This window comes from Mixophyes fleayi, chromosome 4 (assembly GCF_038048845.1).
Source record: "Mixophyes fleayi isolate aMixFle1 chromosome 4, aMixFle1.hap1, whole genome shotgun sequence".
NCBI classification, from domain to species: domain Eukaryota; kingdom Metazoa; phylum Chordata; class Amphibia; order Anura; family Limnodynastidae; genus Mixophyes; species Mixophyes fleayi.
Window position 1 is genome coordinate 132,572,684 of NC_134405.1, and position 18,766 is coordinate 132,591,449.

The 18,766-nt window shown below is 42.7% G+C and overlaps 1 protein-coding gene across 3 annotated transcripts in view; it reads right to left on the reverse strand.

Annotated features, from left to right (window-relative positions):
• The window catches only part of REC114 (REC114 meiotic recombination protein), a 157,078-nt gene that overhangs the window by 116,096 nt on the left and 22,216 nt on the right, over positions 1-18,766 (reverse strand). For 2 of the 3 annotated variants that reach the window (XM_075208314.1, XM_075208312.1), the window contains exon 2: positions 12,155-12,244. The exons of the other annotated variant lie outside the window; for it this stretch is intronic. In XM_075208314.1, the coding sequence (XP_075064415.1) occupies positions 12,155-12,244 (90 nt within the window). The remainder of the gene's footprint in view (positions 1-12,154; positions 12,245-18,766) is intronic. 3 annotated transcript variants of the gene reach the window in all.

Sequence of the window (18,766 nt, forward strand, 5' to 3'; positions counted from 1 at the left end):
ATGTCCAGTTTACCAAAGCAAGACATACAGAGGGTTTCAATTTATCTTACAAAAAGGGCCAAAATGAATTAGTCAAAATAAAAAAGAAATCTAAATTGTATTACTAAAGTTCTCTGCCACATCTAAACATAATAACATCATCCTTAAAAATGCCCCTTTGCAAAAGTATATCAGATATTCCAAGATCACATATTTTGCCAAAAAACACACTATATCTCAAGAAGGATATCAGCCAGGCGGCATCATGTGCTCAATAGAAAATGTTTCCCAAAAGATTTATATTATACATCTTACAAGGCAAAAAATGTCACATGATTTAATTAATTAGATATGGCATACATTTATTACTGCACATGTCCATGTAGTCCTTACTAGTTGGGCTGCACCACTTTATAACATTAACCCCATGTAGTGCATGGATTAAAATGAAGCACAAGAGTGAAAATGGTGTAAAATATAGCAAGTGTCATGCAGGTCAAATGCCTTATTTGAGGATTATTGGCATAGTGAAAACCACATCAGATCTTAGATGTGGTGCTATACATAATTTTATAAAGAGGAAAGATTTCCTGGATACATTTTTAGGTGTACACTTTAAATAAGTTTCTATGTTTTATAATGTAATTGTTTACTATTCAACTGGCCCCTGTGAGTTTCTTTTCCTACTTAACAGTTTCTAATGATTTTCAGGCATCAGATGTATACAATGTAATTAATTGATGTAATACTTACTCTTTGATGCTATGCATGTACAGTAGTCCCTCAAACACTCCGATTTGCTAATTTGTTTTTTTATGCTTGAAAAAGCAACTACGCTGAACCTGAATGTATGAATACATGGTTTTAATTTACATACAATAAAGATGTAATTTTCATGCAACATCCTGGCAGGTGGCTTTGTGCGTTTTAGTGTTTGGTGCAATTAGCTGGTCAGTCTGTTTAGCTTCCTGATGAATCTGCTTTGCAGCCATATCCTGGAACTGTATCCTCTGTTTTCCACTTCTATTGTTAGTCCACTCCCAAAGCATTACAATTTTTTTATAAAAATCCCACCGATCACAGCAGGGGGTCTGTAACTTTCTATTCGGTGCAGTTTTTTATCCTGTGTCTTAGAGGGATGTGAAGTTTGTTAAATCCAAGACTAAAGAATATATTACATCCTATTGCTAAATATCTGATGTAATATCTTAGACTTTGTGGTGCCAGCTAGGGCTGGAGGATGGATTATCTCCTGCCAGGTTATCAGTCCAAAACTGTATAAAAATAGCCCTGTTTGACCATGTTATGTATTCTACCACCTGTGACTTCTAGAGATCACTGGTACCTCAAACTAGTGTGTAACTGTCCTCATCAGAACTTCTTGAGCTAATAAACCTCAATGCTTAAGGATCCTGCTTTGACACCTACTTACCTGCTGTAATTCCTGTGACCGGCAGATTAGATCAATCTAATCAGTTATCCGGCTGTTCTGTGGTTGGGACCCAGCAACTAAGAACGTTCTGCCCGCTACACTGCAGCTCTGGCCACTGATAGGACAGGGGGAACCATCCACAGCAACCCTTATCTGATTGAAGAGGTCAGGGGGACCAGTCCAGGTGTCCAGCAAGGGGGGTACACTAGCAGCAAGAGTAAGCCAGAAGGAAGCGGTTCTAGGGTCCGGTGAAGGAGCTTAGTGGTGGCAGCAGAGCCCCTCCTACTGCGTTTAGGGTGGCCCAATTGGGAGAAAGAAAGGGGACGGTGGCAAGGAAAGCTCAGCTGGTCTGCAGCAGCATTACAGGGTGGCATAGGAGGTCCATCCTGTCTAAGAAGCATTAAAGTAAGGATGCATTTTTTTTTTTAATATGTGACATTTGTACATATTAACTACATGTGTGTGTATGCACCTAGAAAAAGTATAAGACAATTCCTGGTTACCTACACCTCCAGAGCACCCTTAAAGATAGGAAAGTCTCTGAACAACCTCCAAGCCCTGGAAACAATGACAAAATGAGTCTGCTCAAACAAAACAAAAAAGTACAAATATGTAAAGTTCCATTAAATATTTAATTCATTATTATATTGTCTATTAAATCTCCAAGACTGCCCTCACTGAAATGACCAATGATATACTGTACTCACAGCTAAGTCAAAAAGGTAATTTCTCCCTACTCTATGAGCTCTCTGACACTTGCAATTGACCACCCTCTTCTGTACAAACTTCACACAACTGTTCTCTCCTGCTCCACCTCCAATCTCTATAAACACTTATTCAGTGTCTCTATGGCTACATCTTTCCTTCCTCTCCCCTAGAATGGTTGTGGACCTCAAGTCTCTGTTCAATTTATCTAATGTTTCCAACATCTCCACTTGGATGTCCCAACACTATCTAAAAATCAACATGTCCAAAACAGAGATTATCATCTCCCTCCCGATTGAAATCACATTCTCCCCAGATGCCCATGTTTGTGCCTTCATGTCATTCTCAACTTCTCCCTCGGTTTTTCTCCACACATCCAATATTTTACACTATGATGCCACCTCCTCCTTTGAAACATTGCAAGAATACCCCCTTTTCTCACTCTGGACATTACAAAACCACTATCCATTCTCTCATTATCCATTGACTTTGCTATTGCAATATCTGCTTATCTGGCCCTCTCTAGTGTAATCCATCCTAAATACTGCAGCAAGTGATTTTCCTTTGTCGCGCCTTATCCGCTGTACCACTCTTCACATCACTAAACTGTCTTACCTGTTGGTTATACCTTCTGTTGTTACTAAAGGTGTTCAACAGTGTTAATGTGGATGTCATAACGCTTTTTTTTTTTTTTTTTTTTAACTTAAACAGGTTTATTTAAAGATGATAACAAATGAATGCAGTTACTCACAGTTGCTTAGATAGAAAATGGGGGGGGGGGGGTGGGGGAGGATGCACTGGACGAGTGGTGATTGGAGTATGAGCTTAAACCCATAAGTGATTTGGAACATTGGTGGAGAATATCATCCCACTGTTTCATGAATGTCTCATTGTTAAGGTTGTGTGTGGGTGCTTTTTGAATGGTTAGACCTTTGGGGATAAGGCCTTGCTGTATATACCATTCAAGGGTGTATAGGTCCCACCATAAGTTGGTTTCTTTTTTCAGCAATTTCTCTAGTTGAAGAAGGGTTAGGGTGAGGTCTCCTTCTTTGAGTGTTTGATCAATGTTTGATGGGCCTATGTTTAGGCTGTAAGATAGTAAATGGGGGGGGGGGGAGGATGCACTGGACGAGTGGTGATTGGAGTATGAGCTGCACTTAGGATGGGGGTAACCAATCCCCTAAGGTCATGTAGTTTGGAAAGTCCAGGTGCGCTCAAATACTGTTATCAGTAATAGGATGTAATGCAACCCAAGGGTAGGTGGTTGCAGATGGTTGTGTGCAGTGGGATGGATAACGGTGAATCTTGCGGTACAATAGAATGGTATACAATCTTACACAGAAGAAATATACATGAGATTAAATACAAGGGTGAGACTGAAAAGTCTTTGCTTGTGTGACACAGAATATTGATCTTAAGCTGTGCTTGGGTATGCGATCAGGATGAGATGCTTGTGCAATTACCTTGCAGCGCAAGACCATGCGCAAACAAGGGAGCACTGTGTTGTCCTTGGGTGCCTGTCCTGCCGTTCTCCGATGTGGATCTGTGGTCAGGTCGGTACGTTGTTATTGTGGCATGGAAATGGTGAGGCAACGTGTATTGCTAGGGACGCCGGCTGAGGCTCTTCCAATGTGTCGGGCGGGCCTGCGCTGCGTGAGCGGCGTGATCAGGAAGTGATGCAGGTCCGATAGACGCTGGATCCCGCGCATGCGCGGTACATTGCCGGGACAAAATGTAAAGCTACATAGTGAAGTAACTCACGGCAATTTATTAAAAAAAACAAAGTAGCACTTACATCATAGGTACTTGGTAGTAGGCAGGTAAGGTTAATTGGTTGGTGGGAGCGTATACTCCGACGCGTTTCGTCCTGTGGACGTTTTCAAGGAGTGAATATGTATGGGCCGTTACTTGTATTAGTAGGGGATGGTGTCTCTTGATTGGACGGGAGACCTGCTGGTTGATTGGTTGTCGGGATGGGGGTTGAGCTGAGGGATTACGTGCAGCCGAATGTATGGAGCGGATGGACAGTGAGTGACAGGTGTGAATGGGATTCCTTACTGAGAATCAGGATAGTAGAGGGGCTGAAAAGCTTGCATGATGCGGGGTGTCTCTAAACATGGAGGTAAAAGGCTAGTCGATTCCGCCTTGCTCATAGGTATAAAGTAAGTAATACCTTAAGCGGTCATCTTAGGTAGTACCTTCTTAGTGGGGGAGGATAGAGGTCTAAAAGTGTACATATGGATGGACTTTGGAACCAATAGTCATGTGTACCGGGTGAGTGGACCGGAGGAAACATAAGTTTAAAAACAGTGTGGGAAGGCATCGGTTGTAAGTATGGTATGCCTTAATAGTGAGTGATGGGAACTTGAGAAAGGATAGCTAATTGATAGTATATAACAAGGGGGGAGGGGGAGCCATGTAGAAAGCTATAGAGATGAGATGTGGCAGACGGGCTTTAATATCTGCACAGATGAAATTATGACAGTGGCGGTTTGAGATCAAAATCTATGTTCAGGCCTCTGGGATTGAAGGTCCTAAGGTTATAGATCCAAGCTGCTTCTTCCTTATTGATTAGTTTCAGAATGTCCCCACCTCGCCAATTCTTTTTAACTTGTTTGATGGCTGTAAAATGGAGGCCTTCTGGCTTAGAATTGTGGACTTTATGAAAGTGCTCTGGTACGCTGTGCAATTGAAACCCTTTCTTTATGTTACGTATGTGCTCATTGATACGGATTTTTAGTTGTCTAATGGTCCTTCCTACATACTGTAGGTGACATGAGCATTCCAGAAGGTAGATTACATTGTTGCTGTCAAGATGAAATCTTTGTTTGGGAATTGTTGCTTCGTGACGTAAGATTGGAAATGGCTGATTGGTCTGGTTGATTTAATGTGCATGTTTTTGCATCCTATGCACCTACCACAGTGGTAGAATCCTTTGGGTGGAGATGCCTGGTTAATAGTCAATTGTTGTAGTGTTGAGGGGGGTATATGGTTATGCACCAAGGATCTGTGCAGACTTTTGGCTTTGGTGAAAACTACTTTAGGTTGTGTGGGGAGGATGTGCTCCAATGAGGGATCCTTAAAGAGGATGTTCCAATGTTTCTTGATTATTTTACTGATTTTGTTGGCTGCTGATGAAAATTGAGTAATGAAGTAGATGTCGTTATTGGATGAGCTGGCTGGGTTGTTTTCCTCATGATTGGGGTGTTTTTTGTATGTAATCAGGGATGTTCTGTCTGATTCTCTGGCCTGATTGAAGGCCTTATTGATTTGTTCTGGACAATATTTTTTGTCAAGAAATTGTTTCTTGAGTGCCTGACCTTGTATATCGTAATCACTGAGATGTGAGCAATTACGGCGTATGCGTGTAAATTGGCCGAGGGGCAAACTGTATAGCCAGAGAGGGTGATGGTGGCTTGAAGCTAAGATATAGCCGTTTACATCTACTCTCTTATGAAATGCTTTAGTACTGATCGCATGATTATGTATGTAAATTTCCAAATCTAGAAATTCTATTTTGGATTGACTGATTTGGGTAGTGAATTTGATATTATCTTGGTTGTCATTGATGTAATCTAGGAATGTGTTAAGGGAGTGTATGTCCCCTTTCCAAATGAACAGTATATCGTCAATGTATCTTTTCCACAGCACCAAGTTTGCACCGAGGTTCCCGTTCCCCCAAATGTGATCCTCTTCCCACTTGGCCATGAAGAGGTTCACGTAACTCGGCACAAACTTGGTGCCCATAGCGGTGCCCCTGTGTTGTAGGTAAAAATTGTCTTGAAACCAGGTGTAGTTGTGTGCAAGTATGAAACTGATCCCTTTAAGGATGAAGTCAATTTGGTCTTGGGCCAGTGATCCTTCTTTTTCAAGGAAGTGTTGTACGCTATTGATTCCTGTTTGGTGTTCTATGATGGTGTATAGAGAGGTGACGTCAGTGGATGCCAACCACATGTCCTGGGTCCAGTTGACATCCTGTAGTGCTTGTATGGCTGCTTTGGTGTCTCTGAGGTATGATTTTTGTATGGCGACATATTCCTGGAGGAAATGATCAAGGTACTGGGACAGATTAGATGTTAGTGAATTTATCCCAGATATGATGGGTCTGCCTGGTGGGTTGATGGGGTCTTTGTGCAGTTTAGGCAGGTAGTAGAAGACCGGTATGATGGGGTGCTGTTTATGTAGGAAGTCGTATTCTTTGGTGTTTAGAATACCAGACTCTTTACCAAGTTGAAGTAAGTCCCGGAGTTCTTTTTGGAACATTGAGGTGGGGTCTGTCTTGAGCTTGCTGTATGTGGACTTGTCATCTAGTATGTGTTGGGCTTGATGTATATAATCCTGTTTATTGAGAAAGACCAGACCGCCACCTTTGTCAGCTGGTTTAATGACAATCTTGGTGTTGGACTTGAGATTATTGAGAGCCATAGTTTCTGCTTTCGTGAGGTTGGGTTTGATGTCCATGGTCTCTAGTTCGTCAGTAACTAATTTTTCGAACGTGTCTATGTGACTGGATTTGGACTGGATGGGATAAAAAGTAGATTTTGGCTTAAGGTTGGTGTGTGTGTGTAATGAGTCTGGTGGTGGGCGATGTTGTAGTTGGCTTTGAGCGAAATACTTCTTGAGACAAATTTTCCTGGTGAAACGTTGAATGTCAAGATATGTCTCAAATTTGTTGAGTTGACGTGTGGGCGCAAATTTAAGTCCCTTACTTAATACTCCAATTTCTGAGTCAGTAAGATTATGCTCACTCAAATTGAAGATCCCCAATATAGTGGGGGAGGGCTGGGGTATGGGCGTGATTTTATCTTTTTGTTGGTGTAATTTACAACCTCTTCCTCCTCGTCTGATTTTGAAAGGTTTAATTTTTTGTGCTGTGTGCGTGTGTGTATTGGTGGGTCTGGCGCTGTGGGGGGAGGGTGGCCCTTGGCTAAAAAAAGGCTCGTTGGGAGTGGTGATTGTATCGGTGAGGTGTGTGTGTAGTGAGGTACTCAGGTTATGCGCTCCGGTTTGGGAACGTGGTGTGTGCAGCTTATCAGATGGGGTTTCCTTGTGGATCTGATGCTCTGTAGGATTATTAGAGGTGATTGGGATAGTGGATAAATTCTCTGATGAATTCTGAGTGGCTATATTGTTGGACAAGCAGAGGTTAGCATCAATCCATCCTTGTTCAAATGACCGGATGACCAACGTCTCATATCTGGATTTGTCTGGGGGAGTAATGTCAACTGTGGGGTTGTAGGGGTGATCGTGTGTGGTAAGGATGGAGGAATTTGGTGAGTGGCTGGAATCGACTGAGATAGATGTGCAAGAATTGTTGGTGTTAACGAAGTTCATGTTCGTATGGATCCCTTTCATGTATTGTTGGTAAGCGAGTCCTAGTTTTTTGTATATTGGTGTTTTGTTAGTGGTGCATTTGGTGTCCCTAGTGTAGGTGTTGGTGAATCGTTTCTTCAGGGTATGGTTTCTTATCGCATATTTGTCTCTGAGGGCCTTATTCTGTTTCTTATTGATGATATCTCTTTCTTCCATCTCTAATCTCTGCTCCATAAGGTATTCTAAGCTGGTGAGGTTGGTGTGTGTGATCTCATGTGATCTAGGCTTGAATCTACTGTGGATATTTCGAGGGCTAGGGTTTCAAGTTCTTGTTTCCTAGTGCTGATAATTAAACCCATAAGTGATTTGGAACATTGGTGGAGAATATCATCCCACTGTTTCATGAATGTCTCATTGTTAAGGTTGTGTGTGGGTGCTTTTTGAATGGTTAGACCTTTGGGGATAAGGCCTTGCTGTATATACCATTCAAGGGTGTATAGGTCCCACCATAAGTTGGTTTCTTTTTTCAGCAATTTCTCTAGTTGAAGAAGGGTTAGGGTGAGGTCTCCTTCTTTGAGTGTTTGATCAATGTTTGATGGGCCTATGTTTAGGCTGGAGAAGAGTTTGTGCGCTTTCTTCAGCCTAGTGGAATGCCTATCCATATGTTTAACCATTTTAATGAGGTGTGTTCGCCGTGCTATCCTTCCAATGGTTGATAATTAATAGATAGAAAATGGGGGGGGGGAGGAGGATGCACTGGACGAGTGGTGATTGGAGTATGAGCTGCACTTAGGACGGGGGTAACCAATCCCCTAAGGTCATGTAGTTTGGAAAGTCCAGGTGCGCTCAAATACTGTTATCAGTAATAGGATGTAATGCAACCCAAGGGTAGGTGGTTGCAGATGGTTGTGTGCAGTGGGATGGATAACGGTGAATCTTGCGGTACAATAGAATGGTATACAATCTTACACAGAAGAAATATACATGAGATTAAATACAAGGGTGAGACTGAAAAGTCTTTGCTTGTGTGACACAGAATATTGATCTTAAGCTGTGCTTGGGTATGCGATCAGGATGAGATGCTTGTGCAATTAACTTGCAGCATTATCATTACCCCAAGAATCCAATTTAAGCTACTCAGCAACACCTTCCCCTCATAACAACCTCCAACATGCAGCTCACAACTTATGAATCAACTTACCCCATTTACCAGATTTACCCCAACCTTCAATCTTTCAAGCACTTGTTCAAACTCTACCTCTTCATTATAGCCTATCCTAACCACACCTGATACTAATATTTTTTTTTAAAAAAAAGAGAAATTAATTGAACTAATCTAATTTAAGTTTTGTTTTTTTTGTTTTTTTTAAATGTGAAAAAATGTACAAAATATATGAAAAATGTGTAATATTTTGATGTTCTCCTAATTTTAGACATCGCAAAATCGGCAATCTCAAGAATAAATTAGCAAAGACAAAAAATGTGGAAAATACAAGTAAAAGCAAAAATATTATATATAATATATCTCAATACAAATGTGCTCAAACAAAATGTGTACAAACAAACTATCTGAATTTAAATCTTAAAGCACAGGAAAAACTTTACAGTTCAAGGAACACATTACCTGTTCCTCCTCTTATAATAAATACCTATTAATGTGCAGCAGCACAAATACAAAATCCTACGAACACTAGATAGCTATTAAACTAAATTCAGATACACAAATTGTAAATAAATTTTAGAAGCCAAACATAATAACTCCCTCGTTTAATAGTTTTAGCTTTTAACAGGTTAAATTGGGGTTTATAGGTGGGGGACAGGTGCTCAATACACTACTAAACTGAAATATTGGATATATAACCTTGGCACCCGATACCCAGTTTTAATGCTGGATTAAAATGTAATGTTTTTCTTGACAACTGATGTATTATATATATGAAATAAACATGTAAACATTTTATTTTTGCCATTTATAAAGATATGGTTGTTTTTTGTGTTTTTTTTTTTAAATCCAGTATTTTTATTGAAATTTTTTAAGATATAAACATACTAAACAACAAAAAGAAAAGAAAAACAATCGCATACATATCAGAATTAAATGACGGAATTTACAAGATTACATTAAAGCATAATAGTAATAAATGTGCTATATTCATTCAGGATCATACATCGTAAATGCTTATACATAAGTATGTTACACATGCAGGGTTTATTACATGGACTCAGATACTTATTATAAGAACTGTGGTAGCCATACATTTAAGTAGATAGAGCATCTGTACTAGATGACATAGGATAGAATGGAGACTCTAACCATCTGTACCAGATATTCTCAAATTCCTTCAGAGCCTGTCTGCTAGTATAAACAAATCTCTCGTGCCTTATGATGTTATTGACCAGTGCTTTCCAATTTTTAACCGTGGGACTCCTCGGGGCCAATCACAGCCTCGCTATACACACCTTAGCCAACATCAATAACTGTGAAATGTACATTTTTGTCAGTTTATTAACTTTCCCCTTCAATCGGAGCCCAAAGAGACAAGTGGCCGGTGAACTAAGAGACACTTCAATTCCAGTAACCTGAATACATCTCCTGATCCTTCGCCAGAAGATTTGTATACATGAACACTCCCATAGAAGGTGCCAAAAGTTAGCATTGATCGAATTGCATTTCGGACAGTTAGGGGTAGCATCCGGGCGAAATTTTGCCAATCTAATAGGGGTAAAGTAGGCCCTGTATAAGATAAACACCTGTATTTGTTGAAATTTTAATGATGAAGTATAACCTTTAGTACTGTCTGTAACCATTTCCCACTCCTTGTCTGATAAAGGGCCAATATCTATTTCCCACTGATTCCTCAAACCATCCAAATCATCTGCAGTGGATTCATACAGAAGACATGAATACATTCGAGAGATCAGACCTCTATAACCCAAGGCCTGTAATTGTTTCCTCAGTGGATCCACCCCAAACACCAAAGTCTCCCCTTTAAATTGTGTGTCTAGGGCGTGTCGTAACTGAAGGTAAGAATAAAACATTGTTCTGGGTACAGAGAATTCCCCAACCAACTGTTCGAAGGATTTAAATACATTTGTATCATAAAGCTGACCTATCGACACCACACCCAACCGAGACCACTCCCTGGCCCTCTTCACTGTATTCAACTTCTTAAATTTCTTTGCCCCCCAGATAGGAGTATATGGATCAATGTCAGTTTGTTTCATTATTTTATTACAGATTGTCCAAATCTTAACTGCCTGAATCAGGAGCGGAGGAGCCCACATACCAAGCCGCCCCGCCAGCAGTGACTGTAAGGGAGTGTGATTAGAATTAAATTGGTGTACCAACACCCAATGTAGCTCATGGTAATCGGGGTCCGAAACCCATGCCTTAAGGTGGACCAATTGAGAGGCAAAATAATATAATTTCAAGTTAGGAAGTGCAAATCCACCAGAAGATCTGGATCTATACAGCGAGCTGAGCTTGACCTTAGCCCTTCCCCCTCCCCAAACCAATGAAATCAAATAGCTATCAATGCATCGGAAAATGGAGGGTGGAATATATACAGGTGACTGCTGGAGTATATATAAAAACTTTGGCTGCACCATCATCTTAATTAAATTTATCCTACCGGAGACAGAAAGTGGGAGCTTCTTCCATACATGAGTTTTTTCTTTAATGTATTTGATCTGGGGCCGCAAATTAAGTTCTACATATTCAGGGGGGGTATTAGAGATCCATATTCCCAAGTATTTGAATTTCGATGCCCATTTTAACTGTAAGCCTTCTGGCATTGTCACGGGACACTCCCATCCCAGAGGGAACACGCTAGATTTATCCCAATTAATTTTTAGGCCGGAAAAAAAAAAACAAATCCATCAACCACCCGCAGCAAATGTTTTAGGGAAGTGTCGTGATCTGAAAGGAACAACAGCATATCATCTGCATATAATGCCACCTTATCCTCTCTGTGCTCTGATCTAAGTCCCACAATTTCTCTATCATGCCGGATCTTACAGGCCAGCGGCTCTATTGCTAATGCAAACAGGGCCGGAGACAACGGGCATCCCTGTCTAGTACCCCGCTCTAATTGAAATTGTTGAGAAAGATGCCCATTGACACAGACCCGCGCCACTGGATGTGAATACAAAAGTTTAACCCATTTTATAAATTCCGGGCCCACTCCAAATCGGGACAATACCTCCCACAGGTATGGCCACTCCACCGAGTCAAACGCCTTGGCTGCGTCCAAGGACACCACAACTTCGCTCTCAGAAGAGATATGGTTGTTTTTACTATATGGTAATCGATTTAATTAGTTTAACTCACGTGCCTCTTAAAATTGCAGCTTCCACACACTGAGACAAGTCCATGCTCCTGATCGATGGTAACATATTGCTTTTGGTGTATTGTGAAAATAAGCCTTAAAAATACTCTGCATGTGGTTATAAGAGCTACTTTATTGATCTATTGAAATTCTGTTGATTTTTTTTTTTAAAAAGAATTTTGAATATCAACTCCCTCCATTCATGACTATCTGTCTTAATCAATGTATTAATGAGTTTATTTAGTATTTCAGCACAGCAGCATTATATCTTGGCAGAGGAAAAAAGTACATAATGAGTCATTTGAAAGTCACCTTGGTAGATGTCATAATGAAGGATGCAAGCAGGAAAGCAGAGGCAGAAGAAATATATAGCATTATATGTACTGATCTCTCTTACCAGTAGTGTATGTCCTTGGGAGATGAAAAATTGACCTGTATTCAAGATACTAAGGGTGATGATACCAGATTCTTCATTTGTCTCAAATACCTTAAGAAATAGATAACAAGATTTAGACAGACCTCAAATGGCAATAAGTGTGACATTTTAAGAATGTACGTACCTTTACAAATCTTTTGTTTAGTGTTTCCCTTACATTCCGCTGCAGTTCTGTTAAAAAGCAAAGTATAATCTCCCCACTTCCCTACAGACAGCTCAGACCTTTAGAGCAGTACCCTAATATGCCCTAATATGATCTAATACAGGTCAAAAAGCAGAGATCCTCACGGTCTCAGCCCCCAAGTATTAAGCAACCCACACTAAACACCAAAATCAAGTGTAAATACTCCAGTAATTACTATTATTTATCTGCATGGATTCCGAGTGCATAGCGTTCTGGTGCCATTACTTGTGCCCAGTGGAGGTTTCCTTGAGCTTCACAGTCCATTTGCTGGTCACCAGCAGACTCCGTTCCCCAGGGGCACTGGCTAAAGCATCCGGCCCTTTGGCCTCCATCAAGGCAGTCTTCCTACTTCCAGGACAGTACTAAACTTGAGCTTAGCCAACAGGCAGAGACGTTTAAACTCAGCTCTTAATATAGCCAAATAATAAGGTGAACAACAGATTTTACCAAATGTTAGAAAGACCAAACTATCAGAATGGCATAGATCATCTTCTACACACCCTATTGGGAAAAGCCCGCTTATCAGTCCCAGAACAATGGCACACTTATACTTGGAACCCAAGTTCAAAAAAAGAAGAAGATTGAAGTAACACTGTTCAATGTCTCCGATTTCCAGGTAAATTATTTGGCCTTAGAGACTTTAGCAGCCTCAAAGCAAACTTTAAGATACTGGGCATAAAGCACATTTAAGGCTACACCCCTTTCAATAAGACACACCTACTTCACAACAGTCTATTTTACAGCCCACAGGTACCATACCCACAGTACCATATATTAAGCACATAACAGACCCACATTGTCAGGGTATAATACGTTTAGATATAATAAAACATCATAATGCAGAGCCCCACATGGCCAGTATACTTAATGCAGAGTATACTAAATGTATTGCTAATTTAATAAATAATGAAAATGGAGATCCATTTGATCAAACCATTTTATGCATAGCTCATTTGACTATTACACACCCCATTTTGCAAGCATATAATGCAGACCCACTGTGCAAGTGATGCTTCCTGTATGTGATTATGAGAAGCGACCAGAGAGGTCACTGGTTGGGATGGTTTATCTGTTTCAAGTCTTCACTTATATTTAAACTTTACATTGTAATGAACCATTTGCATTTTCCCCCACACTCTAAAACACACACAATGTCTTCCTTTTACAGTTTTAATGTCAGGATGGTAAATGTATTTGACACCATACCGATTTCACACTGTTTCTTGAGACCCTAAATACTAGCTAGACAGACCAGTTCTCCAAAGACCACCCCAGCTTCAACAGTGCTGATCTCCCTGAGCAATGAAACAAGCAAGGTTTTATACATGACACTCCTCCCACAGCCCTAGCTTCATAGCTAGGTGACCTTCCCTTTAAGAGGAAACTCCCATCAATGGTTCTCTTTGCACTGACACACCCCCCGTCTGTTTGCTCTGAGGAAGGATATTTCAAACTATGTAAGTTAATCAAACTTTAAATTATTGTTTGTCACACAAGTCTAAGTCTTCACCTGGTTTATCTTCAATCTAGGTCTAGGTGCATTACCACGTGAATGTTTTACTCTGCTTGCATGCTTTCTCTGCATATTGCCAGCTAAATGCCTCCCTTTGTTACAATGTAAGAGCTGTCTCAATAAAACAAGATATAAAATGATAAGGTCTGCCATTATAGCTGGATTGTAAATCTAAGATAGTGTAAGGATGTCCCCGGTGCCCGAGAAGCGGGCGAAGATGCCCGATGCTGCGGCGCCCCTGGAGGGGCTGAAGAGTTCCCTGATGGTGTCCAGGAGGAAGAAAGAAGAAAGAAGTGACTTTCCCGTCCAGCGCTCCCGCGGCGGTAAGTATTCGTTCTTTTCAGGTTCTGGCAGCCGAGGAAGGATGAGCCAATCAGGGCTCATCTCCCTCCGCTGGCAAATCAGCGGCCGTATACGGGAGCCTATCGCGGCCGACGCGAGCCAATAGGCGCTCGCGCCGGCTGATGACGTCACGCCGGCGACTATAAGTCGCCGGGCGGCGCCATTTTGCCAGAAGAGAGTCGGCGGCGGAGAGAGAAGGACGTTGTGGGACGTCCGGAGTGCAAGAAAAGAAGCCGCCGGAGCGGAGATCATCGGCGGGGAGCCCTTGTAAGGGCTGAGAGCGCCCCCGCCTCCGGTGCAGCAGCAGACTCAGCGCCAAAGAGAAGAGGCGCCGCCGGCTGGAGGGTCTGGAAGACCCGGAGAAAGAAGAGGAAGACGGCGTGGCAAGTTGAGTATCCTGCGCGGATCAGGTAAGTAGCCTCAACGTTAGGTCGGGCACTAGGCCCGTGGCCACGGTCGGGTATAAGGCCCGTGGGACATGAATTAGGGGCACAAGGCCCAGGGAACTGGGCACTAGGATCCTAACAAGTAGTGGGCCTGTAGGCCATATTGATAAAGGGCACAAGGCCCTGTTAGTTAGCTAGGTAGGGGGCGTGAGGGCCCCAGGTGCAAGGGCACAAGGCCCTAGTAGAGAGTTAGGAAGGCCACAAGGCCTGAGTAGGCAGGGCTAGGGCCCCTAGGTAGTAGGGCACAAGGCCCTAGTTAGGGGGCTCAGAGCCCTGAGTTAGAGAGGGGGCTGAGGCCCATAGTCAGAGCACAAGGCTCTGTGGGCAGATGTGCACGAGGCACATGGTGTGAAGGGCAGAAGGCCCTGGTGGTGTGATGGAGGCGTGAGAGCCTTGTGAGTATAGGCGCGGTCCTGTGTGAGGTGAGCACACGGAGTTAGGAGGTACAGTAGAGCGGAGGCTCCTGTGGGTGCTGTAGCAACCGGCTGGTTGGCTAGCAGCGGTGTGCTCTGGTGAGTAGCGTACAAAGTACTGTATTCTGTCTGTCTGTGCGGCGAGTATTGTCTGTATTACTGTGGCTTTGGGTGTACTACATAATTGTGTCCAGGGGCAAGACGTCAGGCCCCCATTAAAGGTAGGCTCTTGTTCCCTGTGTTTTCCTGTACTAACCCGTGCTGTGGGGACAAGTGTAGTTACCAGCTTACACATAGTCAGGGAAGCACACACGTAGTTTTCCCGTCCCTTAGGTCCCTGGGGTCACACTGGTTTCCAGAGGGGGTGACTGAGTGAGTCAATGGCAGTGCAGCACAGCTCAACGCAGTTCCAGGGGGCGTCCCGTGGTTCAGGTTGAGTGTCCCAGTCCTCAGTTCCGTGCAGGTTCCCTGGCGGTTCCGGAGTGGGATACGTGTTCGATATCTGGGTGCAGGCAGTCGGGCGGTTCAGTCTGTACGCAGGTTAGTGTGCTGTTCCAGTGAGCCTCAGTCGGGCCTGGTGCAGCCGGTCCTTAGGATCCGTGGGTGACCCCATAGCAAGAAGGCAGCTTCTTGGTACGGCCTGGGTGAGGGAGTTAGGAACCGCCCTCCGGTTTAGTCCCTGAACACCGGCTGGTGTTCCCCGTAGTGGTTAGTGAGCAGTTCCGTTAGTGCACCACACCTAGTTAGTCATAGTTGTTTGACGTAGTTGCGTTGCCGACCATTAGAGCGTTGTTAGGGTCGGGTCGCTGTTGTAGTCAGTTTAGCGTTTCGTGGGTGCCCATCTTAGTCTTACTGAGAGCGCAGAGGGAGGCTGTGTGTTCCTTGTCATCCGCAGGTGTCGGGGAGGTGCAGGAGAACCGGATCGTAAGTGGGAGTGTCCCGGTGAGTATCACGCTCGATTCCCCCTTTTGGTTAGGCCCTCACCGGGTGGTGTGCGAGGTTCTTGAGGCGGGATTAGTCCTGGTCTCAAGTACCTGTAGTCCCCCGTGCCTTGGCAAGAGCAAAGTGAGGAGGCGGCAAGGGGGCTTGGACTGAGAGTGTCCTTGTTCATTGCCGTATTCTCGGACAGCCCTTACCTGGTAGGCACGGCCGTAAACTCTGTCTCTTTCTTAGAGGGACGTGGTTGGAGGTAACAAGGGTTGCGGCTGCGGATCTGCTGGGATCGGGTCGCAGCTGGGATATCGGAGGCGGACTGGAGGGGACCATCGTTTACAGGGTAAGTTCTTTTGTGTTGCGTCTGTCCTCTTTCCCCGCAGGCGCTACAATAGTATAGCTAAAATATGTTGACCCCAGGGTAATAACAGCATCTCATTACAATTCAGTATTTTATTAAAGGCGGCGTAACGCAAAATTGTTGCAATTTTCATGTTTAAAGAGATTATGCATATTTTGCTTAGTTCCGCCTGTATTAAAATCCAAATTTTTCTCTTTATTTTACTCAAGGATGTACAATCATAATAATTAAGAGGCAAATGAATGAGGTAGAATGAGAAGAATCAAATAGAGAATAACAATCAGGAAGCATCAACAATCATCATCTATTTATATAGCTGAACTAATTCCGCAGCGCTGCACAGAGAACTCATTCACATCGGTCCCTGCTCCATTGGAGCTTACAATCTAAATTCCCTAACATACACACACACAGACAGACAGAGACTAAGGGCAATTTAATAGCAGCCAATTAACCTACCAGTATGTTTTTGGAGTGTGGGAGGAAACCGGAGCACCTGTAGAAAACCCACACAAACACGGGGAGAACATACAAACTCCTCACAGATAAGGCCATGGTCGGGAATTGAACGCATGACCCCAGTGCTGTGAGGCAGAAGTACTAACCACTACGCCACCGTGCTGCCCTACAATCACAGGCAAATTGACATTAAACATGTGATTGTTGATCAGGTTTTTTTCCCTTTTTAAGGAAGGGGAATATGTGGGGGGGGGGGGGGTTTATAAGGATTGGAATAACAAAAAAGTACTAGTAAAGCGGAGATTAGGGGCAAGTGGATGTTTGTAAATAGCCTAGGGTTCCCAGGTGTTGCAAAAAGATTTTGCAGAGTTGTTTATTATAGTGGTCATATATGCCATACGGTAGGCATACCATAAGCTATTGAGTGTGGTAAAAAAAAGGGAAGCTTGACATTTACAGTCCGCCACAAGCTGGCAGCAAAGTGGCGCAAAAGTGTGAATTAGTACTTCGCAGTACCAGGAAGAGCAAGAAATATTTGGGTTTAAGCAGGATGTCAATTTTCAGAACAGAGGATCAGGCTTCTGAGAGTAAGACCATAACCACCAGATATGTAAAAAGATTCCACGTACAACGCAGTTCCTCGAGCATCTGTCGGGAAGCAACAGGTAATATTTGACACAATCTGATGGGGACATAATTCCTGTAATACAATAATTTGTAAGCATTCTCCTTAATTTACAGATAGTGCTGGTATTTTCCCAGATCTCAGATGATTACGTAGAAGTGCGTTGTAAGAATGTAAAGATTTGAGGGGGATTCATATGGGAAGGTCTTGAGAAAGGTATAGAAGCCTGAGTAGGACGTTCATTTTGACAATATTAATATGCCCAAAGCAAGAAATTTATTGTGGGATCCATCCTGCCGGGTCATGTTTCAGAGTGGATAGGATATGAGGTAATTTGCCTGATAGAGCAGATGATAACGTTAAGTAGATGATAACGTTTAGTTCAAAATACAGAAGAGATTGAATTTTTTTTAAGATGCCATTTGAACGAATATAGTGATTTCAAGCTGGATTAATTGGTGGAAGGGTAATATGAAAGTCTAAATCTTCTGTCTGTTCAGTGTTGAAGTTATATCTACAAGGAGAGCCATATGATTGCGCCAGGAGAGTTGGGAAAGATAGTTGCAGCTGGGCGATTTTACGCACAATATAATCTGATGTTAGAGTCTGCTTGATTTAATGCCAGAAATGCTGCTAAAGCATACGGCTTGTGCGAGAGGCTCAAAAATGAGAAAAGGAAGATAGGTCAGGGCGCTCGCTATATATATGCAGCACCTCATAAAAGATAATATATCACACTGTACTGAAAGAGTGCAATAAGAACAAGCAGTGTGTGTTTGTGTGTTTTTTATAATTATATATATATATATATATATATATATATATATATATATATATATATATATATATATATATATATATATATATATATATATATATTTTTTATTATCATTTATTTGTTGGGCGCCACAAGGTTTCCGCAGCGCCGTACACAGTACAAACAGTAGTACAAAACAGGGTGACAAAGTACCAATGCTTCAGGAACTCCAGGAAGACATATGGAGTAAAGACAGAGCAGAAGAACCGGTATGAAGACAGGAGGGGAGGGGGCCCTGCTCATAAGAGCTTACATCCTAAGGGAGGGTAAAACAAAAACAGGCACGAAAGGGAGCCAGTGAAGCAGGGGGAGAGAAGAGAGGGGCCAGGGGAGAGAGTGAGAAAGAAAAGAGTGGATTAGGGGTTAGGTGGATGGTTGGAAGGTTTTATGGAACAGGTGGGTTTTAAGTGCCCGTTTGAAAGAGCCCAGGTTGGGAGAGAGACAGATGGAGCGAGGGAGGTCATTCCAGTGCAGGGGGGC